The 27443-nt window shown below is 45.8% G+C and overlaps 1 protein-coding gene across 1 annotated transcript in view; it reads left to right on the top strand.

Moving 5' to 3' along the window:
- Positions 1 to 23982, top strand: part of LOC311242138 (eukaryotic translation initiation factor 3 subunit A-like) — a gene marked incomplete at both ends in the record, with an annotated part of 152137 nt that extends 128155 nt beyond the window's left edge. Inside the window, 7 exon segments of the mRNA XM_084331092.1 lie at positions 663 to 761; positions 1843 to 1959; positions 17463 to 17585; positions 17587 to 17655; positions 22248 to 22541; positions 22543 to 22630; positions 23804 to 23982. Of these exon segments, the coding sequence (XP_084187218.1) occupies positions 663 to 761; positions 1843 to 1959; positions 17463 to 17585; positions 17587 to 17655; positions 22248 to 22541; positions 22543 to 22630; positions 23804 to 23982 (969 nt within the window).
- Positions 23983 to 27443: the final 3461 nt, after the last annotated feature.

Below are 27443 nucleotides of genomic sequence, written 5' to 3'. Positions count from 1 at the left end.
GAGGAGAGGAGAGGAGAGGAGAGGAGAGGAGAGGAGAGGAGAGGAGAGGGGAGGGGAGGGGAGGGGAGGGGAGAGGAGAGGAGAGGAGAGGAGAGGAGAGGAGAGGAGAGGAGAGGAGAGGAGAGGGGAGGGAGAGAGGAGGGAGAGAGAGAGAGAGAGAGAGACCTTTCCTTCCTGCGTAAGCTTTTTTTTTTCTTTATCTGAGAGAATGTCCGCGAATGTCCTCCTCACGCAGGAGAAAGTTTGGGGGTCCGCGCGCGGCGCGAGTCTAGAGTAGAGAGAGAGAGAGGAAGAGAGAGACTGCGTCTAGAGAGGAGAGAGAGAGAGGGAGGAAGAGAGAGACTGTCCGCGTGCGGCGCCAGTCTAGAGAGGAGTAGGCTACTTTGCTTCCTGGATTAGGTACTATAGTTCGATTGAAACGAACCGAGTCCCAACTTTTCAAGAGGACCATGGTTCGGTTGTTTGGTCCTCATTATAGTTCGGTTTGCGTTCATACCTGTACAAACCAAACGGACTATCGATCTAAAGGGACCATGGTCCACTTAAAGGGACCATGGTCCACTTAAAGTGGACCAAACAGAGTAGGTGTGAACGCGCCCTAAGAGTTGGGGTGTTTCCCCTCCTGACGGCTGCTGCTGCTAACCCTCCCTGCCTTCCCCCAGGTGTTGAACTGGGTGAGAGACCAGGCTGAGACGGAGTCCGATCTTCAGCAGTACGTTCCTCACCTGGAGAGTAACACCATCCTCCGCGTCCTGCAGCAGGTAACCTGTCTTACCTTAGTTTGTTTAAAGGTCCCATATTGTGGAAACGGTCACTTTTCCTGTGCTTGTGCACATACACCTGGGTCTCTGATAGTCCTACTCAAGTCAAGTCAAGAATCGAGTTTTATTTGTCACAGCATACAAGCATACAGTGAAATGCGGGAGGTCATGCCCGCAGCGATTGTGCAATAATACAAGTAATAAGATAAGACATTTGTGCAATAATACAAGTAATAAGAATAAGACATAACAGGTATAATGTACATAAAGTTTACAAAAAGCATGGTAAAAGACATGCTAAGGTCCTGCGATAGTGCATTACACTGTTAGCTACGGATGAGGCACTGAGTCTTATGTACACTACTATACAATACTATACTATACAATCTACAGTTATACTATCCTTATGCTATCTTGCTATATCCATCTATTTACTATACAAGAACCACTCCCGTTCTTAATTTTTTCCTTTTAAAGTGACCTTTTCATTTAAGTGACCGTTGAGTGTGAGCGTGTGCAGCATGTGTGTGTGTTCGTGCTAACACTCAAACTGTTAAATAAGACGACGAAAGAAGTCAGATTTTGCACCCAGCCCACAATTGTGCCTTTTTAAACAAGACGTTTGGACTATGTGATGCTGTGGTAGATAAAATTCCCTTCCCCCTCTCTCTTTGATCTCTCTCACCCATCTTTCCTTCCTACCGTCATCCCTCCCCCCATTTCTTCCCCTCTCCCTCTTTGATCTTTCCTTCCTATCCACATCCCTACCCCATTCCGTCCTTTCTCACCTTCCCAGATGTCATATTCCATTGACCCCCACCCTTTACATTGTATGTTTAAAGATGGTTCAAGATCCAATGAGGGGTCTCTCACTCCGGGTGTCCTAGCTAAACACTACGTTGAGAGTCATCCAGCCATACTATTTTTGTATTGATACTTTGACTGAGTTAATAAACTGTATTAACCAGGTCTCTTCTGACTAAGTTATTCAGCTTCGGCTACTTTCCACCACAATGTCACACGAAAAAGCTCATTGCGATGGCATTTCTGATATATATATATATATTTTTGATCCCAACAGGTGGCTCAGATCTACCAGAGCATCGAGTTCAGCCGCCTGGCCTCCCTGGTGCCGTTTGTGGATGCCTTCCAGCTGGAGCGCTCCATCGTGGACGCGGCCCGACACTGTGATCTTCAGGTAAGACGCTGATCCCATCCCCACCCTCACAGTCACTTAGCGACGGTGAAGACTCGACAACACGTTAATGTTCTGTTAATGTTATGGTGAATCTGTAAGGTTAGGCTGGTGCATCAGGATTCTCTATTCATCCTTAACACATTGGGTGCCAACGACGAGAAATCTCGTTATTTAATCGTTATTTCTTTTATTGGCGATATCCATACATTTTTCATCCATCCAGCCTCACGTTATCATTGGGACTGGCTCTGAGCTCTATACTATCGTCTCCCGGATGGTATTGCACCCATTGGAATGGAGTCGTTTGGAATGCATCAGGGGAAAAAAACTCTGGGCCCCACATTTTACTTCTGAGGCATGTAATATGAGACTATTGCATCCACTGAGGGCACTGGAAGACGCGTTGATTATGTGTTTCGAGGTATAACATTGGATCAATAAACACGATCGATATTTGGAATGGCGATCAGGAATTGGATTCATCTTTTTGCAGAACATCTGATGTGAGGTAAGGACTTTATTTTACCAGTATTGGGTTAATCAGAGTTTTTTTTCACAGCGTTCACAACGTGTCTCCTATGTGTGTGTGTGTGTAACGTTAGCGCCAGGCAGGACATAGATAATCGATTTTTCAGCCCGCTTCTCTAGCGTGCATAAGTACACATATACTATCGATAATCTAGCGTTTATTTGAAAACGATTAATAAACCAGCCGGAAAATGACGTGTTGTGTGTATTCCACTCATCATCATCATCAGGTGGCTTCTTCGTTCCGAAGGTTGCCTATCACTCTCCAACCCATTCTGTCCCCACTTCTTCTCTCCAACTCCGTGACTCCGCCTCTCACTCCGCTCCAATCACAGACGTCGTCTACCCAGCCTCTTCTTTGTCTTCCACTTCCTCTCTTTCCATCCACCTTCCCCATCACCACCTTCTTGAACATCTCCCCGCTGGATCCTCTCAGAACATGCCTGCACAACTCCATCTTTCTCTTTTTCAACCTCTCCAGCAGCTGTCCTCCTTACATACCCGCTCTTCTCAGTACCTCCTCATTCTTGAGCTTATCCTTCCATGTTATCTTCAGCATCTTCCTCAGCGTCCACATTTCAAAAGAGTCTATCATCCTCTTTGCCTCTTCATTCAGCGTCCATGCTTCTGCTCCGTATGAAAAGACTGACATAACATACGTTTCCAAAATCCTGGGCCCTCATTCATCAACGTGACTTACGCACAGATATGTGCTTAAGCTGTGCGTACGACCATTTCTAAGCAGAGTGTGGGATTCATCAATTTCAACTTGAACTTGACTTCGTGCTTATGTGTACGCACAGCTCTGAGCATGCTTAGCTGACGCCCAGTGGTAGAATATCGTTACTACGGCATATGCGCTGCTCAGTTCATGCATTAGTTTCAACGCGGAAATAATCTTCCGTGCATTAGTTTCAACACTGGCGTGTTCTGTATGACCCGTAATTCATTATAGTTCATTGTAAAATAGCGACAGTAGTGTAATTATAACGGGCTCACACGCGAACAAGAGGTTGGCCTGCTTGTTTGGCACGGGGGGGCAGACGCAGAACACCAACCACCAAACGCGATTAAATATTGTTTCAAATAAAAAGCGAATTATTTTGTGTGTCATGTTTCCAAATAAGATTGGTCACGAAATGCTTTCTACTTCAATTTGTTGGTTAGAATAGATGACCTCCGTTGAAACTTCACTGAGACTAACAGTCTATTTGTGAGCTCCCGCACAGATGTGATAATAATAATAATAATAATAATGATAATAGCTTCATTTTATATAGCGCCTTTCAAGAGACCCAAGGTCGCTTTACATAGATAGGGGGGGGGATAACAAAGTAACAAACATAGTGGACAGACACAACATATGAAACAGGTGAGAGAGGGGGGGGGCTTATTAAGAGATGTGATTGGGCCGCAGCACGCATAATGGACCGCTGTTCCCAGCCTATTGGGGGGGGGGGGGCTTATTAAGAGATGTGATTGGGCCGCAGCACGCATAATGAGCCGATGTTCCCAGCCTAGTGGGGGAGGGGCTTAGTAAGAGATGTGATTATTGGGCCGGCCCCGGTCGTTGACCAAACGGCCCACTAGCAAATAGTTACCGAGGTCCGGACCTCGGTGACCTCATAGCTGGCTACGGCCATGGTTAGAAGCAATATGCTTATCAGGTCCTACCCCTTATTGCAATAAACCCTTAACAATCTTTCCAAACAGTGTTACATTTTCTATCATCTATCAAGAGAATCATCTGGAAACAAAATCACTTTGTTAATATATAATCCTTACTGTTCATAAATAAGTTATTTTACAATCAATACATGTGTAAACCTGTATGAAGTCTCAAAATGAATGCAATACTAATGCTGCATGGAAATGTGTATCTATCTTAACACATTGGTTGCCAGCAGGGGGTGCGCGATTTATCGCTTGAGTGCCACCACTCTAATCAATGAGAGGACAAGCACATTTGCGAACGCATAAACTATATCTTAAATTATGGCTATGTGTCTAATACGCCCGTCGCTTATCAATGACTTGCTTGCAGTCAACATGTACGAAATGTTCTTCATCAGTACATTTCCGTTTTTTATACCGTTTTCAATAAGAGTATAGTTTTGGAGATTTCTAGGGGGGAAAAAAGATTCCGCGATAATAGCTCTTTAGCTCACCAACTCAGAATCATTGGTGAAAAATCGAGACCAACAGAAGAAGCTGTATATTTGCTTCATCGATTTCACGAAGGCCTTCGACAGAGTTGAACATACAACATTGATGAGAACAATGGAAGAGTTCAAAATACCAGTTTCTGACCGAAGAATAATTGCCAACTTATACTGGAGGCAGAAGGCTAATGTTAGAATAGAAAAGTCAAGATAGACTGCGCTCACAAATTATAACACTGGGTGCTGAAATCCCGTCGAGTATAATAGAAAGAAAGCAATACGCTTGGACCAGCACTCTCAGATTTTGGTAGATTTAATCGCAGCCTGAAACAAACATGTTTCGGAACTGTAATGTTCCTTCTTCAGTGTTGATGGCTAGCAAATGTTCTCACCGACAATATTGTTTTTATACACCAAGAACAGCAGGAAGTGACATCATCCACAGGTGTGTTGAATTACTATAAGGTCTAGTTTGACCCAGGAAGTACTTTGAAGTCAAGAGTCCATTCTTAAGTCAAAATTACCTAAATATACAAATACAAAATGTAGATAATAGATACAAAAACATAAAATTGTTATACTAGAAACAAAACCAAAATTGACATCTAATATGTATGGCTAGATAGGTACATTCTAATGCCTTATTCATTTTCAATATAAACCATAAACCATAAACAAGACCCTAGGGTAAATAAGTCCGCCCTTTGGCTTACAGTCAAACTCTTTTTTTGAGCCTCGTAATAAAGAGGAAACCCGATGAAAAAACTAAAGTCAAAATTACCACAATATACAGATGGTAAATGTAAGTATAAGATTAAAATTAAAATGATTGTGCAGGAAACAAAAAACATAAATCAAAATAGCAAAAATATCTAGTATGTCTGGCTAGATAGATACACTACAATGCCTCATTCATTTTATATAAGCCATAAACAACAAAAACTAAAACTAAACAGGAAACCCATTGGGTAAATAAGTCTGCATTTATATATGGCTAGATAGATACACTCTAATGCCTTATTCATTTATAAATAAACAATAAACAATAAAAAGTAAACCAGAGACCCTTGGGTAAATAAGTCCGCCATTATGTATGGCTAGATACACTCTAATGGCTAATTCATTTTATATAAATAAACAATAAACCATAAAAACCCTTGGGTAAATACGTCCGCCATTATGTATGGCTAGCTAGATACACTCTAATACCTTATTCATTTTATATAAATAAACCATAAACAATCAAAAGTAAACCAGAAACCCTTGGGTAAATAAGTCTGCCATTAGGCGTAACTTCAAACTCTTTTTTTGAGCCTCGTAATCGAGCGGAAAAAAGGAAAATAAGGAAAAAGACTCCACCTGTTCGGTGTGTCTGAAGGTTGTTAGACTTACTAATGGCTCTTTAAAATAGATCTAAAGTCTAATCATTAATACTCCCTTGTGTTACGTATATAACTATTGCTTAAAATAAACTTATTTGTTGGGCTAAATTGATCTTACTCGTATTTACTGAACCCGGCATACTTCTTTCTAAGGATACTATAAAACTAATAATCGGCCTTAATGGGAAAAGTATTTAAAGGAAGCAGGTCAACAAGTTCTCTTCATTCATACCTCTTGGTTCTATACAATTAAAGAGGTGAATAAAATAACATTCCCTTTGCAAAAGTAGCTTATGTCTGTCACCTCCCCTGGCGGGCCTATGTACCAATTCTAGACCCATGTAACGGAGATCATTGACAGCATGCTTGCAAGAATTGAAGTGTCTAGCTACCGCCGATTTGACGTCTGCATTTCTGATTGAACACTTATGTTCACTGATTCTTAATTTGAATGGTCTCGTTGTTTTGCCCACATATGAAAAATCACAAGGGCATTTCAGCAGGTACACTATGTTGGAGGAATTGCAGGTAATACGCCCTTTGACCGATAACCGTTTGCCCGTTTTTGGGTGTGTATAACTTTTGTCTTTGATCATCCCTTGGCAATGTACACAAGATTGACAGGGAAAGTTCCCATCTGGGATGTTAGACATAAAGTGAGTTGATTTTACCTTGGGAAAATCCGTTTTCACCAGCAGATTTGAGAGATTCGCTTGTCTTTTGTAATAGTAATTGGGCGAATGCTGAAACGCCGCTCCAACTATAGGATCTGACTGTAAAATATGCCAGTATTTATTGACAATGGTACGTATGTCTCTAGTAATCGGGCTGTAAGTAGACACAAAGGCCACTTTGTCAGAGTGTACCTTTTTCTTCTTAGGGGCCAGTAACACCTATAGTCTCTGGCATAGGCTCTGCCACAGAGAAAATATCGCAATATATAGACGCACATATTAAGGATTTGGCCTCTTCACAACGCGGGTATTTAAAAGACACTACTTCCTTCCTGAGTGGGCTTCTAGTCTGTAATATTAGTCCCACAGACTTTCTAGTTACAATGGATGTAGTCAGCCTGTACCCTAGCATTCCACATGCTGACGCGTTAGACGCATTGAGTTTTTATTTAAACTCGAGAGCAGAATTACTCCCCTCCACAGACGCGTTAGTTAGACTAGCCGATCTTGTGCTTACGAGGAACTACTTTAGATTTCAAGATATATATTATTTGCAGAACAGAGGACTCAGCATGGGCTCGCCAGCCGCAGTGAACCTTGCTAATCTTTTTATGTCGAAATTTGAATTAGAACATGTTTTTAATAATAACCCGTTTGAGAAACATGTCAAATCCTACATGCGCTATATAGATGACCTATTCTTTATTTGGTCAGGTACATCGTCTGAGCTCCATGACTTCCTTGAATATCTCAACTCTTGTAGAGTAACGATAAAATTTACTTTGAAGTTTGACTTACAAACGCTACCCTTTTTGGACGTTTTAATCAACAAAGCCCCAGGTGGGACTTCATTACATACAGAGGTCTTCAAAAAAGAGACAGACAGAAATTCGTTCCTACATTTCTCTAGCTACCATACCCTGTCAGGATCCTAGGCCCGGTCCTGGCTGGACTGGGCAGGATGGTAACATTGGGCAGTACTCTCCACCTAACTTTGGGCAATGCCCTCTATCTGACATTGGCCCTCGGCCTGACATTGGCGCCCTACCACCCTCTAGTGGTGACAAACAATCGGTGCGCTCCAGTACACTGGACATCCTGACTACTGTGATAACAATAATTAATAGTATGATTAATGTGGTGTCATGGTGTGTACTGTTGTTGTCTTTCCCTTCCCTGGTGTGATGTCATGCACTGTTTGGGTTGTTAGGAGTTGCTTTTGTGTTTAGTTGTGTTTAGTTGTTCTTTGCTTATTGTCTAGGTGTTGTTTGTGATTCTGTGTTGGCCAGGTGTTCTTAATTGTTAATTAGTCGGGGTATTTAGGTGTCTGTCTGTCTCCCCTTCATTGTGGCGACATTCCTCCTGTCTCCTTCCCCGTTTCCTGTCCACGCCGTATTGTGCTGTCATCCTATAGTAAGTGTTAGTGTTTGTTGTTTTGTTCCTATAGTAAGCGTTAGTGTTTGTTGTTTTGTTCCTATAGTAAGTGTTACTGTTTGTTGATTTGTTGAGTAGGTGGTTAAGTAGTTTCTGTTGTTCTTGTATTGCACTGGATTCTACAGTAAACTCTCTCTCCAAACTTCAAACCTCGTCTCTGCCTCCTCCATACCTTTCCCTCTCTGCAAAACTGTATTCTACCTACCTCCATCGTAACAGAATGTCGCCACCAGTAATGAATACAGCAAAGAGGGCAAGCGATACCATTCGGGTCGTCCAGAGCCTGATGGCCGGTGACATGGAGCACTACTCACTGGCCAAGTGGGGGTTCCTGCTCCGGAAGATCGACCAGGTCGCCACGGAGATTCCGACACTGCAGCCAGCGATGTGGGAGTTGGCAGAACATGTTGCGGTCCTCATGGATAAGCATAGGTCGGAGGCTAGGGTAGCTAGCCTGCCGACTGTTCTCAGGCTTACGGTCAGCCTAGAGCCCCCCACAGCCGTTGAGGCTGTTCTGACGTCTCCAGTTAGCACAGCTGCGCCTGTTAGCTCCGCCACTATAGATGGCCAGACGTCCCCAGTTGATACAGCTCCACCCGTTAGCTCCACTCATACAGCTAACCAGACGTTCCCAGCTAACATAGCTCCGCCCGTTAGCTTCGTGCCGATAGCTAACCGGCCGTCCCCAGCTAACACAGAACCGCCTGTTAGCTTTGTGCCAATAGCTAACCGGCCGTCCCCAGTTAGCACAGCTCTGCCTGTTAGCTCCGCCACCATAGATGGCCAGACGTCTCCAGTTGGTACAGCTCCACCCGTTAGCTCCGCTCATACAGCTAACCAGACGTCCACAGCTAACATAGCTCCGCCCGTTAGCTTCGTGCCAATAGCTAACAGGCCGTCCCCAGCTAACATAGCTCCGCCCGTTAGCTCCGTCCCAATAGCTAACCGGCCGTCCCCAGTTAGCACAGCTCCGCCTGTTAGCCCCGCTACCGTAGCTAACCAGACGCCCACTGTTAACCTAGGTACCAGGTTCAAGGTGAGTCTGGTACCGGAGACGGACCAGATGTCCCCAGCTAGCACAGTCTCCAGTGCTAGAATAGGCGCCAGGTTCAGGGTGAGCCTAGTAACTGAGACGGACCAGATGTCCCAAGATAGTCAGGTCTCTGCAGCTAGCAGGCCTAGGAAGGCTATCAGGACAGGAGCTGCTAGGCTCTCCCCGACTGTTAGCTTAGCCTCAGCAGCTAGCCAGGCATTCCCAGCTAGCACAGTTCCCACAGTGAGTCCAGGGCCCACAGTTAGCCTAGCCCCCGATGCTAGTATGGCTGGCAAGGCCTCCACAGCTGGTCCAGCTTCCACGCCCAGTCCAGCCTCTGCTCTGGGTCCTGGCTCATCATCCCCGGATCCTACACCATGCCTCGCCGCCGAGACCGGTCCAGTCTCCACGCCCTGCCCAGCCTCTCCACCTGGTCCGGCTGCCGTGCCGACTCCCGGCTCCTCGACGGATCCTGGCTCCTCATCCCCGGGTCCTACACCACGCCTCGCCGCCGAGACCGGCCCGGTCTCCACATCCTGCCCGGCCTCTACCCCTGGCCCGGCTGCGGTGCCGCCGCCCTGCTCCTCGACGGATCCTGGCTCCCCGTCTGGTCCAGCTCTGCGCCGTGATCGGCGTCCTGGTCCTCGCCGGGGTCTTCGCCGTGGGCTTCGCCGTGGTCTTCGCCGGGGCCTGCATGGGATCCTGCTCCGGGGGTCGTCGCCGCCGCACCTCCGTTCCGGCTCTCCCGAACCGGTCCCTAGTCCGGCGGCTGGAGGGCTCCTCGTCCGGGATCCTGCTCTGGGGTCCAGCTCCCCTTCCCGGGCTCCTACACCTGTTCCCGGGTCCAGCTCCTCTTCCCGGGCTCCTACACCTGTTCCGAGGTCCAGTCTCCCTCCCCGGGCTCCTACACTTGTCCCCACCCCCCCTCGTCGGACCTCGGTTCTCAGGTTCTGTCCCCCTCCCCGGGTCTCGGTGCCCATCCCCACCCCCCCTCGTCGGACCTCTGTTCCCAGGTCCAGTCCTCCTCCCCGGGCCTCTGTTCCCGTCCCCACCCCCCCTCTCCGGGCATCTGCGCCCGTTTTCTACCCCCCTGGCTGCTATGCCCCTCCTGGGTTTTTCGTTCAGCCTCCTGGTCCCTCGTCTTCGGGTCCTCTCCCTGGGTCCTCTCCGGGGTTCCGGCTTCCTCCCTCACCTGCTTATGGACGTTGTTTTCGGGTGTCTGGAAGCCACCCGTTGAGGGGGGGGTACTGTCAGGATCCTAGGCCCGGTCCTGGCTGGACTGGGCAGGATGGTAACATTGGGCAGTACTCTCCACCTAACTTTGGGCAATGCCCTCTATCTGACATTGGCCCTCTGCCTGACATTGGCGCCCTACCACCCTCTAGTGGTGACAAACAATCGGTGCGCTCCAGTACACTGGACATCCTGACTACTGTGATAACAATAATTAATAGTATGATTAATGTGGTGTCATGGTGTGTACTGTTGTTGTCTTTCCCTTCCCTGGTGTGATGTCATGCACTGTTTGGGTTGTTAGGAGTTGCTTTTGTGTTTAGTTGTGTTTAGTTGTTCTTTGCTTATTGTCTAGGTGTTGTTTGTGATTCTGTGTTGGCCAGGTGTTCTTAATTGTTAATTAGTCGGGGTATTTAGGTGTCTGTCTGTCTCCCCTTCATTGTGGCGACATTCCTCCTGTCTCCTTCCCCGTTTCCTGTCCACGCCGTATTGTGCTGTCATCCTATAGTAAGTGTTAGTGTTTGTTGTTTTGTTCCTATAGTAAGCGTTAGTGTTTGTTGTTTTGTTCCTATAGTAAGTGTTACTGTTTGTTGATTTGTTGAGTAGGTGGTTAAGTAGTTTCTGTTGTTCTTGTATTGCACTGGATTCTACAGTAAACTCTCTCTCCAAACTTCAAACCTCGTCTCTGCCTCCTCCATACCTTTCCCTCTCTGCAAAACTGTATTCTACCTACCTCCATCGTAACAATACCCCGGCTTTAAAAAATAGTCTACCTTTCAGCCAAATACTCAGGTATAAAAGAATCTGTGACACGGAGGTCAGATTCAAGGCCCAAGCCGAAACCCTACGGGAGAATTTTCATGACAGAGGATACAGTGCTATATTAACAGCTAAGGCCCTGCACAAAACTCAGCAGATTGACAGATCCTTGTTACTGGCCCCTAAGAAGAAAAAGGTACACTCTGACAAAGTGGCCTTTGTGTCTACTTACAGCCCGATTACTAGAGACATACGTACCATTGTCAATAAATACTGGCATATTTTACAGTCAGATCCTATAGTTGGAGCGGCGTTTCAGCATTCGCCCAATTACTATTACAAAAGACAAGCGAATCTCTCAAATCTGCTGGTGAAAACGGATTTTCCCAAGGTAAAATCAACTCACTTTATGTCTAACATCCCAGATGGGAACTTTCCCTGTCAATCTTGTGTACATTGCCAAGGGATGATCAAAGACAAAAGTTATACACACCCAAAAACGGGCAAACGGTTATCGGTCAAAGGGCGTATTACCTGCAATTCCTCCAACATAGTGTACCTGCTGAAATGCCCTTGTGATTTTTCATATGTGGGCAAAACAACGAGACCATTCAAATTAAGAATCAGTGAACATAAGTGTTCAATCAGAAATGCAGACGTCAAATCGGCGGTAGCTAGACACTTCAATTCTTGCAAGCATGCTGTCAATGATCTCCGTTACATGGGTCTAGAATTGGTACATAGGCCCGCCAGGGGAGGTGACAGACATAAGCTACTTTTGCAAAGGGAATGTTATTTTATTCACCTCTTTAATTGTATAGAACCAAGAGGTATGAATGAAGAGAACTTGTTGACCTGCTTCCTTTAAATACTTTTCCCATTAAGGCCGATTATTAGTTTTATAGTATCCTTAGAAAGAAGTATGCCGGGTTCAGTAAATACGAGTAAGATCAATTTAGCCCAACAAATAAGTTTATTTTAAGCAATAGTTATATACGTAACACAAGGGAGTATTAATGATTAGACTTTAGATCTATTTTAAAGAGCCATTAGTAAGTCTAACAACCTTCAGACACACCGAACAGGTGGAGTCTTTTTCCTTATTTTCCTTTTTTCCGCTCGATTACGAGGCTCAAAAAAAGAGTTTGAAGTTACGCCTAATGGCAGACTTATTTACCCAAGGGTTTCTGGTTTACTTTTGATTGTTTATGGTTTATTTATATAAAATGAATAAGGTATTAGAGTGTATCTAGCTAGCCATACATAATGGCGGACGTATTTACCCAAGGGTTTTTATGGTTTATTGTTTATTTATATAAAATGAATTAGCCATTAGAGTGTATCTAGCCATACATAATGGCGGACTTATTTACCCAAGGGTCTCTGGTTTACTTTTTATTGTTTATTGTTTATTTATAAATGAATAAGGCATTAGAGTGTATCTATCTAGCCATATATAAATGCAGACTTATTTACCCAATGGGTTTCCTGTTTAGTTTTAGTTTTTGTTGTTTATGGCTTATATAAAATGAATGAGGCATTGTAGTGTATCTATCTAGCCAGACATACTAGATATTTTTGCTATTTTGATTTATGTTTTTTGTTTCCTGCACAATCATTTTAATTTTAATCTTATACTTACATTTACCATCTGTATATTGTGGTAATTTTGACTTTAGTTTTTTCATCGGGTTTCCTCTTTATTACGAGGCTCAAAAAAAGAGTTTGACTGTAAGCCAAAGGGCGGACTTATTTACCCTAGGGTCTTGTTTATGGTTTATGGTTTATATTGAAAATGAATAAGGCATTAGAATGTACCTATCTAGCCATACATATTAGATGTCAATTTTGGTTTTGTTTCTAGTATAACAATTTTATGTTTTTGTATCTATTATCTACATTTTGTATTTGTATATTTAGGTAATTTTGACTTAAGAATGGACTCTTGACTTCAAAGTACTTCCTGGGTCAAACTAGACCTTATAGTAATTCAACACACCTGTGGATGATGTCACTTCCTGCTGTTCTTGGTGTATAAAAACAATATTGTCGGTGAGAACATTTGCTAGCCATCAACACTGAAGAAGGAACATTACAGTTCCGAAACATGTTTGTTTCAGGCTGCGATTAAATCTACCAAAATCTGAGAGTGCTGGTCCAAGCGTATTGCTTTCTTTCTATTATACTCGACGGGATTTCAGCACCCAGTGTTATAATTTGTGAGCGCAGTCTATCTTGACTTTTCTATTCTAACATTAGCCTTCTGCCTCCAGTATAAGTTGGCAATTATTCTTCGGTCAGAAACTGGTATTTTGAACTCTTCCATTGTTCTCATCAATGTTGTATGTTCAACTCTGTCGAAGGCCTTCGTGAAATCGATGAAGCAAATATACAGCTTCTTCTGTTGGTCTCGATTTTTCACCAATGATTCTGAGTTGGTGAGCTAAAGAGCTATTATCGCGGAATCTTTTTTCCCCCCTAGAAATCTCCAAAACTATACTCTTATTGAAAACGGTATAAAAAACGGAAATGTACTGATGAAGAACATTTCGTACATGTTGACTGCAAGCAAGTCATTGATAAGCGACGGGCGTATTAGACACATAGCCATAATTTAAGATATAGTTTATGCGTTCGCAAATGTGCTTGTCCTCTCATTGATTAGAGTGGTGGCACTCAAGCGATAAATCGCGCACCCCCTGCTGGCAACCAATGTGTTAAGATAGATACACATTTCCATGCAGCATTAGTATTGCATTCATTTTGAGACTTCATACAGGTTTACACATGTATTGATTGTAAAATAACTTATTTATGAACAGTAAGGATTATATATTAACAAAGTGATTTTGTTTCCAGATGATTCTCTTGATAGATGATAGAAAATGTAACACTGTTTGGAAAGATTGTTAAGGGTTTATTGCAATAAGGGGTAGGACCTGATAAGCATATTGCTTCTAACCATGGCCGTAGCCAGCTATGAGGTCACCGAGGTCCGGACCTCGGTAACTATTTGCTAGTGGGCCGTTTGGTCAACGACCGGGGCCGGCCCAATAATCACATCTCTTACTAAGCCCCTCCCCCACTAGGCTGGGAACATCGGCTCATTATGCGTGCTGCGGCCCAATCACATCTCTTAATAAGCCCCCCCCCCCCCAATAGGCTGGGAACAGCGGTCCATTATGCGTGCTGCGGCCCAATCACATCTCTTAATAAGCCCCCCCCCTCTCTCACCTGTTTCTCGTGGTGGAGCGGTGGAGGAATGTTCCGAGTCGGTGGCGTGAGGATGACGGAAGGGGAAGCAGAGTCGCACCGCCGGGAGGGGAGCGTTTTGCCGATTGAATGTTTTGAGTCTGGTCCTGGTGTGCCGGAGCGGTGGTGTCGAAAGCGAGAGAGACTTAAGGTTACTTGTCGAGAGAACTGTTTGATGGGATATGGAGACATGGAGGCGGCTCTAGCATGGAGGGTGGGCTCCCGTTGTCGTGCTGTGTTCCCCGGGGATGGCAAGGTGTATCTGGGGTTTGTTTCCTGGATCAAGGGTGAAGACTGCAGGGTCACGTTTGACGGATATGTAGGGAATGAGCCGTTGGGTATGTCCGCCTTGCTGCTCCCTGAGGGAGTGAGTTTGGCGATGGGAGATGACAGTATGGAGTGTGGTTCGGGGGGTGAGAGCGGGGGAGAAGGGTGGAGTAAGGTGGAGAAGAGGGGCAGGGATAGTGGGGGGAAGGGGGTGAAAAGGAAGAAGGGTAGGGGGGATAGCTCGAGTGGATCAGATGGTGAGGGTAGAGGCGAGGTTGTTGCGGAAGTGATTCATGTAGTGGTTAGGTTTGAGGGGGTGGGGGGAGTGAGCAAGTTAGGGTTGTTCGAGCTGCCAAAACTCGTAGGTAAGCAGTTAGGAGAGGTAGAGTATGCTAGAGTTTTGATAGATGGGAATCTGGCAGTAGGGTGTGTAAGTGTAGGGCAGGTGGAGATGGCTAGGAAGATGAGGAGCATTGGTGGCGTGGGTATAAGGGAGGTAGTGAGAGTAGGGGAGAAGAGGGAGGGGGGATGTAAGGGGGTGATAGCTGGGGTACCGGTTGAGGTTAGCGTGGAGCAGCTGGTGGAAGGGTTAGGGAAGGACGGGCGTAATGGCATGGTTAAGGGTGCAGAAAGGATGAAGAGGGGAGCAGATAGGGTAGAGACGGAGACGGTAGTGATTAAGTTTGAGGGTAAGGTTGTTCCTAGTGTAGTGTTTGTAGGGTATAGGATGTTTAGGGTTAGGGAATTTGTTCAGAGTCCTCTTAGGTGTTATAGGTGTCAGGAATTTGGCCATGTAGCTGTTTCTTGTAAGAAGGGACAGAGGTGTGCTAGGTGTGGCGGGGAGCATGAATATGGGAAGTGTGGGGAGGGAGTGAAGCTGAAGTGTTGTAGTTGTGGTGGGGAACATAGTGTAGCGTTTAGGGGTTGTGCGGTGATGAGGAGGGAGGTTGAGGTTCAGAGAGTGAGAAGGGATGATAGGATTTCGTATGCGGAGGCAGTTAGGAAGTTAGGTCAGGGAAAGCAAGGTGAGGAAGGAGAAGGGCATTTGGCAGTAAGGGTAGTGCAGGAGGGTCAGGGGAAGCAAGGTGTGGATAAGGGGTTTAGGAAAGGGCATTTGTCGGTAGAGGAAGTGCAAGAGGAGAAAGAGAGGGTGTGGGGGGTGAAGTTGGAGATAGTGGCATTTGTGACGAGAGTGGTGAATACTATAGTGATGGTTAGCAGTAGGACAGAGAGGTTAAGGTTAGTCGTTGAGGCGGCAGTATTAGACATGGGTATGAAGGGGTTGACAATAGGGCAAGTATCGAGGGAGTTAGGGAAGTCAGGGAAGAAGGTTGTTGTGAGGGATCAAGTAAGAGAGTTAGGGAAGGGGGTGGTGAGTGTTCAGGAAGGCCAGAGTCAGTCGCTGGAGGCAATGAGTGACTCATAGATTAGGTTGGATAGGGTGGTGATGTTAGGGATGGGTTTTGTTTTGTTTGGTGTGTTAGGGGGTTGAATGGATTTGGTCGCGATCTGACATTGAACCGTTGAATAAGAAAAAGAAGAGGGGAGAATGGAAGACTGGCCCGATTTCCGGGTCGGTAGGTGGCGGTAAATGCCCCATTTATGGTGGCCGTCCGCCGTAAAACACCAAAAAGAAGAAGAAGACCTGTTTCTCGTGTTAGAAGAACAGATGCGGAAACAGGAAAAATGGAGAAACAGAACATGGAGAAATTGCCGGCGGAAAAAATCTGAAAACTAGAGGTGGTCGTGGATGCTGACAAATATAATAAAATAACAGACATGTTTGCTGCTTCAACGTCGTCATCCACAATAATACTAGTGCAGCCGGTGCAGCAACAAGTTCAACACAGCCTCAGGTAGCCAGCCAGGCAGAAGGGCAGAGGAGGGACGGTGAGCTGGAGGAACCTGAGGTAGTTTGTGTGTGCCATCTCTCTCTGCCATGGTGATGTCGATAATAATATTAATTATAACGTTATTTGGTGAGCATCGCGTTGGCTAAAATAAGCCCAGGTTACTGTCAGTGACCGTCACATCTAAGCTGATCAGCACTTCTAATGAGCCGCTGCCCCCTAGTGGCCGGCTGTAACAAACAAGCACACCATTGATTTAATTGCCATATAACTCGCATACAAAGATCTAACTTACTCCTCTCTGAGCATGAATATAAAACAAACAGGTGATAACTGTGTAAACCTTATGCAATATTCATCATTGATATTTGGATACTTGAAATCTGTATGAACTGAGTAGTTAGTACCAAATGAATGAATGAATGAAGTTAGTATAAAATGGAACAGCTCCATGCATTAATTGAATAAACAACTATTTGCTCATTACCAGTATGGTATTGTTTAAATTGTACAGCTTTTTGCACATATTTGTCAGGGAATTCCAACAATTCTGGACCTGAATGTACCAGTTCATTGTAATCATCTCTCTCTCTCCTTAATGTCTAGTCAAGCCAGAAATGGACCTCCCTAATTTCTAAACCCGGGCTAGGTGGTGTCCGACCGATTATAGTGGGCCGGTCTGGGCCAAAAAAAATAAATGGACCTCCCTAATTTCTAAACCCTGGCTACGGCCCTGCTTCTAACTATTCCTTTTCGGACAAATCGGACTTGTATTTTGTTTATTATTTTATCTTATTTTGTTAATTGAAATTTTTTCACAGCAAATTATATATATATATTTTTTTTACATTGTTATTTCTTGATTATATTTATTGTTAGAAATAAACTATGAATTCAAAGACATTTATATATATATTCTTTTTTTGTAGGTTCGTATCGACCACTCGTCTCGAACCTTGAGTTTCGGTTCGGACCTGATCTACTCGGCCAAGGAGGACTCTCCCGTGGGTCCGTTCCTGCAGAACATGCCCTCGGAGCAGATCAGTAACCACTAACCAGCTGACTGCCATGTCCTCCTCACTGGCCAAGGCCATCCAAGTCATCAGGCCCGTCTCCATCCTGGTGAGCACTGCCCTCTGTTGAACGCACCTCCTCTTTCACACGTAAACATATTATAACCACAGGGCACTCACTGGATGTAAAATGGTAACTAATGCATCACTTAAAAACTCAGCGTCTGGCTCGGACCAAGCAGGCGTTCTCCTGTGTTTGCCGTCTTGGGAGGCTGTTGGAAGCCCAAGGTTGACTGCTGTCATTTCATTGATTTTTGTAGCCACATGTAGGAAAATGGTGACCTGGGCTCAACTCTCAACAATTTACAGACTCCCACATACCTCACATTATAATAAACATACACATGTTTTAACCTGCCTTCACATGAAGCCTGTATCTCCTTTCACTGGAGAAGCAGTCACATGATCAAGTATCATACTGTTATATCATCCTCCAGCAACTGTGATTATGTCAAATCTTTTTCATGAATAACCCATGGCATGTAACCATATTGACACTATGACAGACATACGCGGACAAACAGATTTGCGCACTCTGCCTCACACATGCATGCCCCCTCGGTCCCTCAGATCTACCTCAGTCTGCCTTCTCGCCACCCCCAAGTCCAACTTTTGTTTTGGGGGAGTGCCGAGCCGAGAGCTCTTCTCCAGGGCAGTTCCCAGGCTCTGGAACTCCCTCCTCCAAGACATTAGGGACTGAGTCTCAATTTTCAAATGCCGCCTCAAGACCCATCTCTTCTTCACACTGCCTTCTCTTAGCCCCCTCCCAGTCCATCCATGTTTGTTTATGTTTGTCTGTTGCTTGTCTCACTACCACCTTAGTGTAAAGTGATTTTGAGTTCTAGATTAATCAGATTTATTGTTATTATAACTTTTATACCTTATCCTTATCGCTGACGCGTCCTTATTTGTCCCTTCCGCAGCAAGAGCGCGAGGAGCAGTCCCAGCTGGCCATCACCGACTACCTGAAGAACGCCCGCAAGGAGCACCAGCGCGTCCTGGCCCGCAGGCAGACCATCGATGAGCGCCTGGAGAGCCTGAACATCGCGCGGGAGAAGGAGGAGCTGGAGCAGCGCGAGGCGGAGCAGCAGAAGGTCCGCAAGGCCGAGGAGGACCGGCTCCGCCTGGAGGCCAAGGAGCGGGAGAAGGAGCGCATCATGCAGGAGCTGGAGCAGATCAAGAAGACCGAGCTCGGAGCCAAGGCCTTCAAAGACATCGATTTCGAGGTAAAGTGCCTTCATCCCAGACTTGTTAAAAGCAATATACCAGGTAGGTAGCAGCCTAAGACCATCCCGGTAGCAGCCTAAGACCATCCCGGTAGCAGCCTAAGACCATCCCGGTAGCAGCCTAAGACCATCCCGGTAGCAGCCTAAGACCATCCCGGTAGCAGCCTAAGACCATGCGCTTGTGAGTAGGGCTCGGTATCGAAATGTGATACTTTCATGGTATCGAATTGCTTCAATACTTCCAAGGTATAACTAGTTCGCTAACTGACTAGTTCTAAGTTCTTCTGTTCAACCACGATCTAAAATCATCCAGAATGTAACAAAGCCTCCGATTGGCTCGGAAAGTACACACACACACACAACGCACGTAAACGGATGCATGAAATGGATTGTTGCAACAAAACGGGTGAGAGACTTAACTTAAGTTGTTGTGTCAACAGGACCTGGCAGACTTCATCATGGCCCAAAAGGAGGAGCAGCTGAAGAAGGAGCTCCAGGAGCGTCTGAAGAACCAGGAGAAGAAGGTAATGATGTTTAACAAACACTTTCACCTGGGGAGTTACTCCAGGAAGTGCCTTTCTTTGTCTTTTTGGCGTCTCAAGCCTGTGGAAAGTTCTCTGTCTCCGAGTGGGACCTCCAACTGGTCCTGGGCCGGTTGTCGGAGGCCCCGTTTGAGCCTCTTGAGCAGGCGCCATTGGATCAGCTGTCTTTAAGACTGCGTTCTTTTTGGCCATCACCTCCGCTAAGCGCGTGGGTGAGCTGTGTGCTCTCTCGGTGCGGCCTGAGTGCCTGTCTATTCGGCCGCTCGAGGCCTAATCCAGTCTTCGTGCCAGAATAAATAGTAGGAAACATGTTTGTATAGGAAATTACTAGTTTTTGTTTAGTTTTTGTAAATATTGCCTTGAAATAGAGAAGCTGAAAAAGGTAGCAGGATGTAGCCTTCAATATATAAAGAAATTATATTGTCAACAGATATGGTTGAAAAACAAACAATGTTTTAAATGTAATTGTAGTTACAATTTCTTTAATTGAATGAACTTAAACTAGAAAAGTAAATACAAACTAAATTAACAATGTAACTTAGTTTACAGAAGGACAGTTTCCTTCTGAAGCACAACTTAATGCCTCATCCTTGATCCTTCCAGTCGGGACCATTGTCACATAGTGAGAGGTTCCACAGCTCAAGCAAACCCCCACCAATTGGTACAGGCTTGTATTTTGGTTTGGCTCTTCTCGTTCTTTGTTATGCTATCCGGTATCCTATTATTATGCAAAGTCTAGGTGATAGATAAGTGCCGGCCGCCGGGTACTTGGAGCACGAGTCCAGTGGAAATTGTGAACGCATTTTTGTGTGCGCGCGCATGCACATCCGTGCGCGTACACATCCGTGCGCGATTGCGCGTACTTCTGCTCAGCGAACTACTAGGACGGCGTGGTACCCCGTCCACCCACCACTGCATCCCTGCATATAGGGAGTTGCAGGGGCGTGGCTTGGTCACGTGCATGTGATTGCATTTGTTTGTTTCGTGAGCACATTATGTGCAAGGAGATAAGAGGTTATCTCATTGGCAGAGCGAGACGCTCAGCCAGTATTCATATAACTAGGTTATAAAATAACCTTTCGTTATAAGGGGCAGGAGAGGAGGCTATGACCAGGGAGGAGGGCAGGGGGTCAAGTTGGCAGGTGGATGGCTTGGATTTCCGGATGAGTTTTTTTTTTTTTGATCCACTTTTTCTCCCATTTTCTATATTTTCTCCCATCCCAATTTTTCGTATCATCCAATTCAACCCTCCCCTGTCACGAACGCTGTTTCTTGCCTCCCACAAGCCGGCTACAATGTGGACTAAGTCATACATAGCACAAGTCCCCTCCGGTACTTGAGGTAACAGCAGTCGCATCTTTTCACCTGCGCAGCTCGACCTCTCAGTGTCGAGGAGTAACGCGTGGGAGGCTCACGCTGCCCCCGACACTTCCTGATTCTACTGCGCAGGCGCACCAACCGACTTGTAGGAGTCGCTTGTTCACAACGTCCGATCCCCACCCTTCAGTTTTCCCTCCCCGTAATACGGCCAATGTGTATTACTGCGGACGACCAGCTAAACTGAAAACAATGTGGAGAGCTGGATTCGAACACGCGAATCCTAGCGTCTCCACACTGGTGGCGAGTGCCTTGCCCACTACACCACCTAGCCGCCCTGGATTTCCGGATGAGTTTTGATATATCGGCAGCAGAGGGGAGATGGAAGCAGGAGAGAGGTGCAGAGAGGGGGGGGGGGGTGGAGCTAGGGGAGATGGACAACTGGACATGAGAGAGGTCAGTTGCTAGTGGATATTGGCTATTTTTTTATTGAAAAATGACATCAGGGAGTTACAATGTTCAGTGGAGTAGAAGTGTGAGGGAAGGGAGTCAGGGGGGCGGAGTGAGTTGTTGACCACTGAGAACAGGGCCCTGGTGTTCCCAGCACCAGCAATGTTTTTGTCTGCAAAATAATGGGATTTGGCTGAGGAGAGGGCATCTTTGTAGTGGAGGATATGGGTAATATGGTGCATCTGTTTGTGAACAGTGAGTCCAGTTTTTCTGGAAAGCCGCTCCAGCTGACGTCCTTTGGCTTTCAGCAGACGTAGGTGAGGGGAGAACCAGGGGGCAGAGTGGGGGAATGAGACTGTCCTGGTTTTGAGGGGGGCAAGTGAGTCCAGCAGAATTTGGAGACTGTCGTTGTAGTGGGACACGAGCTGATCCGGGGTGCATGGGGGGATGGTGATGGGGAAAACTGTCGATGCCTGTGGTGAGATCTGCTAAATTAATGTTTTTGATGTTGCGGAAGGACATAATACGTGACTGTTTGGTTTGGGATAGTGTCACGACTATCATCATGATTGGCACGGAATGGGTTAACAAGTGATCTGTATGGTTTGTCTGTTTTGGCAAAAACACCTCTCCCCATAGGCGGCGGCGCGTCTATTAGGCAAGGGGGGGCTATGCCTACCCAAAATATTATGCTGGGAATTTTGAAATGTATATATAATATATGTGCGCAGGCTGCTGGCTATTGTGTGTGCGCTGGCCGAGGTGTCAACGACGAAGGTGTCAATCGGTGGCAGCGTTTAACATTCCAGTGCCGAGCCGAGAGCTCTTCTCCAGGGCAGTTCCCAGGCTCTGGAACTCCCTCCTCCAAGACATTAGGGACTGAGTCTCAATTTTCCAATGCCGCCTCAAGACCCATCTCTTCTTCACACTGCCTTCTCTTAGCCCCCTCCCAGTCCATCCATGTTTGTTTATGTTTGTCTGTTGCTTGTCTCACTACCACCTTAGTGTAAAGTGATTTTGAGTTCTAGATGAATCAGATTTATTGTTATTATAACTTTTATACATTATCCTTATCGCTGACGCGTCCTTATTTGTCCCTTTCGCAGCAAGAGTGCGAGGAGCAGTCCCAGCTGGCCATCACCGCCTACCTGAAGAACGCCCGCGAGGAGCACCAGCGCGTCCTGGCCCGCAGGCAGACCATCGATGAGCGCCTGGAGAGCCTGAACATCGCGCGGGAGAAGGAGGAGCTGGAGCAGCGCGAGGCGGAGCAGCAGAAGGTCCGCAAGGCCGAGGAGGACCGGCTCCGCCTGGAGGCCAAGGAGCGGGAGAAGGAGCGCATCATGCAGGAGCTGGAGCAGATCAAGAGGAAGACGGTGCGCGAGCAGCTGGAGCAGATCAAGAAAGACCGAGCTCGGAGCCAAGGCCTTCAAAGACATCGATATTGAGGTAAAGTGCCTTCATCCCAGACTTGTTAAAAGCAATATACCAGGTAGATAGCAGCCTAAGACCATCCCGGTAGCAGCCTAAGACCATCCCGGTAGCAGCCTAAGTCCATGCGCTTGTGAGTAGGGCTCGGTATCGAAATGTGATACTTTCATGGTATCTAATTGCTTCAATACTTCCAAGGTATAACTAGTTCGCTAACTGACTAGTTCTAAGTTCTTCTGTTCAACCACGATCTAAAATCATCCAGAATGTAACAAAGCCTCCGATTGGCTCGGAAAGCACACACACACACACAACGCACGTAAACGGATGCATGAAATGGATTGTTGCGACAAAACGGGTGAGAGACTTAAGTTTCAAGTTTCAAGTTTCTTTAATAGTTGTCATACAGAAGTACAGAATACTTTTATACAAAATGCTCCTTACTGTTACGCTCCAGAGACTGTGCAAGACAAGATAAGTATGAAATAAAATAACATAGTATAGCATGTAAATTAGAAGTAAAAAAATGCTGGGAATTTTTTAATGTATATATAATATATGTGCGTTCTGAATCTCCGCCCGCCGATCCTTTGTAGCGAGGTAGTTAATCATATTGGATGCCTTCATTTGAACAATTAATTTGCACTATATGAAATGAGTGGGGCTCGCTGTAGTAGCCTAGTGGGTGTATTGTATGAAATCAGAACCTGGACAGCACCGTTTGCGTGCAAGCAAAAAAGAAAAAGGAAATATTCAGGTCCATATTCACTTCCATTCATTTGTGCTAAGCTAGGCTAACTTGCAGCCGGATAGCTTTCTACTGAATGAGAGGAAATTGGTATCTATCTTCTTGTCTGACTCAGTAAGCGCATTTCCCATAATGTTGGTGTGTTCCTTTAAAATGTTTGTGTGAGCTTTAACCCTTTCACTACCACACTACAGAAGGTTAACCCTTTACTATCACACTACAGACAGTCTGTAGTGTGATAGTAAAGGGTTAACCTTCTGCAGTGTGGTAGTGAAAGGGTTAACCCTTTGTCGTGTGATAGTGAAAGGGTTAACCTTCTGTATTGTCGCAGTGAAAGGGTTAACCATTTGGTAGTGTGGTAGTGAGAGGGTTAAATTCTGGTCCAGACCTGTTACTGTAACAATACAGTACAATACCTCAGGCTCCCTGGGTGAAAACATTTATTAGAAGGTCTTGAATCCTCCTTTCTTACCTCCCTCGATCCAGATCGCCCTGGCCTAGTGGACACGCGCCTGGTGGACCGTCTGCAGGAGAGCATCATCCAGGCACTGCAGCTCCACCTGCTGGCCAACCACCCAGATGACGCCTTCATCTTCCCCAAGTTGCTGCAGAAGCTGGCTGACCTGCGTGAGCTGGTGCAGGAGATCTACAAGGACATGTACTGAGAAGTAGAAGAAGAAGAAGATTACTTTATTGTCAATGTACTCAAGGCAGTTGCACATTGAGACATTTTGCACATCCCTCCCTAGTTACACATAGACAGTCCTCACATCCATCCTAGTTACATACACACACAGTCCTCACATCCCTCCTAGTTACACATAGACAGTCCTCACATCCCTCCTAGTTACATACACACAGTCCTCACATCCCTCCCTAGTTACACACAGACAGTCCTCATAACCCTCCTAGTTACACACAGTCCTCACATCCCTCCTAGTTACACACAGTCCTCACATCCCTCCTAGTTACACACAGTCCTCACATCCCTCCTAGTTACACACACACAGTCCTCATACCCCTCCTAGTTACACACACACAGTCCTCATACCCCTCCTAGTTACACACACACAGTACTCACATCCCTCCTAGTTACACACACAGTCCTCACATCCCTCCTAGTTACACACACAGTCCTCACATCCCTCCTAGTTACACACACACAGTCCTCATACCCCTCCTAGTTACACACACACAGTCCTCATAACCCTCCTAGTTACACACACAGTCCTCACATCCCTCCTAGTTACACACACAGTCCTCACATCCCTCCTAGTTACACACACACAGTCCTCACATCCCTCCTAGTTACACACATAGTCCTCACATCCCTCCTAGTTACACACACACAGTCCTCACATCCCTCCTAGTTACACACACACAGTCCTCACATCCCTCCTAGTTACACACACACAGTCCTCACATCCCTCCTAGTTACACACACAGTACTCACATCCCTCCTAGTTACACACACAGTCCTCACATCCCTCCTAGTTACACACACAGTCCTCACATCCCTCCTAGTTACACACACAGTCCTCAACATCCCTCCTAGTTACACACACAGTCCTCACATCCCTCCTAGTTACACACAGTCCTCACATCCCTCCTAGTTACACACAGTCCTCACATCCCTCCTAGTTACACACAGTCCTCACATCCCTCCTAGTTACACACACACAGTCCTCACATCCCTCCTAGTTACACACAGTCCTCACATCCCTCCTAGTTACACACTGTCCTCATAACCCTCCTAGTTACACACACACAGTCCTCACATCCCTCCTAGTTACACACTGTCCTCATAACCCTCCTAGTTACACACAGACAGACCTCACATCCCTCCTAGTTACACACTGTCCTCATAACCCTCCTAGTTACACACACACAGTCCTCACATCCCTCCTAGTTACACACACACAGTCCTCACATCCCTCCTAGTTACACACAGTCCTCACATCCCTCCTAGTTACACACAGACAGTCCTCACATCCCTCCCTAGTTACACACACACAGTCCTCACATCCCTCCTAGTTACACACACACAGTCCTCACATCCCTCCTAGTTACACACACACAGTCCTCACATCCCTCCTAGTTACACACAGTCCTCACATCCCTCCTAGTTACACACACAGTCCTCACATCCCTCCTAGTTACACACACACAATCCTCACATCCCTCCTAGTTACACACACACAGTCCTCACATCCCTCCTAGTTACACACACAGTCCTCACATCCCTCCTAGTTACACACACAGTCCTCACATCCCTCCTAGTTACACACACACAATCCTCACATCCCTCCTAGTTACATACACACACAGTCCTTCACACTGGTGCTATGTACAGTTATACTGGTGGTATATACAGTTGTATATACAGTTATACTGGTGGTATATACAGTTATACTGGTGGTATATACAGTTATACTTGATATTTGTTATTGTTCTACATTAGAAACGTTGGCATACATATTTGTTTGTATGTCTGATTTTGATTGGTTTAATGTTCTATAATTGTTTGTATATTTTATTGGTGTTTTATTGATATTTGTTTTGTTTTTAGGTTTTTAGGTTTTTATTGATTATTCTTGTTTAATTTTATATGTTTGGATCCAGACCCCAGGAAGAATAGTCGCTGCTGAGGCAGTGACTAATGGGGATCTGAAATAAATAAATAAATAAATAAATAAATACTGGTGGCATATACAGTTATACTGGTGGCATATAAGGTTATACTGGTGGTATATAAGGTTATACTGGTGGTATATAAGGTTATACTGATGGTATATAAGGTTATACTGATGGTATATACAGTTATACTGGTGGTATATAGGGTTATACTGGTGGTATATAAGGTTATACTGGTGGTATATACAGTTATACTGGTGGTATATAGGGTTATACTGGTGGTATATAAGGTTATACTGGTGGTATATACAGTTCTGTATCGTTAGTGGCTTAGCTTGGCTTCGCCTTCTGCACTATCTCGCGTACGTGCACGCGTACTGAATAAACCACAAATGTACCTCTAATACCAGTATTAGTCTGACCACACCCCTCATCAGCTTACCTTCATAAGCAGGTGTGTGGTCACCTGCTCTCCTCCTTCTCGCTTTCACCACAAGGAAGAGGTGCCTCGGTAGATCCCCACACTTGACACCATGATGGAAGAAATTGGATTAGGAACAGCTTGGGAAACAAGGATACGTTGACATCATATCTTTATTTTCTCTCTCACTATTTTCGAGAAAATACGGCGATATTGTCTTCGTACTGGAGTGTCTAGAAGATGATGATCATTCTACAAACCCTCCACCGGTTTTCGTATTGGGAGCACGCCGCTGCATGCTTCTCAACTGCAGTTCCTTGCTGTGTTTGTTGGGGTGAAACCTGTCAGGCCACAGCTGAACTGTCGGACATGCCGCTGTTGTGAGGAGCGGTGCGTTCCAGGTTGGGTGAGTAGTGTTTGCTGGCGGGCTCCACTTGTCTGTTAGTGCTATGGGGGCTACTAGACAAAGTTTATGGAAACCGGCCCCAGGCTAGGGTCCTTTGTTTAGCCGTCTAGGCGACAGAAGGCCTTGGTCTGGCGACCATTATAGTTTTAACTAGTGGTGATCCCTGTGTGTTCTGGACGAGTGGATTCTCTCTGTCACCGTGTTAAGACCCCATCTTTCATATCCAAATGAGAGTATTCCTTCACGAGGGGATATGTGCATGTAATGTGCGATAGCGGCAGATTCATGTTCAAAGTCAGCTATACAGGCCAGTTGGTACTGTGCTGATTCCGCCGGACGTGTTAATGTCACCGTTGTGAAGCGGTGTTGACGTCTTGTTTTCTCTTTTCTCTTAAAAAGTGAGGAGGGTTCAGAACGGCGGCCTGTCTGGGTGAGTGTTATGTCATTGTTTACATGTTCATAGCTTACGGTTAGCCGGTCGGTGGCCTGGCGCGGGGTAGCTTAGGCTTCTCGCGCGCCGCCGGGAGCTCGCTCCTGATCGCGTGCGTCGTAGATCGGCGTCTCGCGAGCGGAAGCGATAGCACCAGAACGGTTGGAGCAGCCGTTAGCTTGATGCTATTCTGTTGAACGTGCTTTGATTTTTAACATGTTTTACACTCTTGACC

Source organism: Notolepis coatsorum (assembly GCF_963971535.1).
Source record: "Notolepis coatsorum genome assembly, chromosome: 15".
Classification (NCBI taxonomy): domain Eukaryota; kingdom Metazoa; phylum Chordata; class Actinopteri; order Aulopiformes; family Paralepididae; genus Notolepis; species Notolepis coatsorum.
The sequence above is the reverse complement of the archived record's forward strand: the minus strand, read 5'-3'. Positions and strand labels throughout refer to the sequence as shown.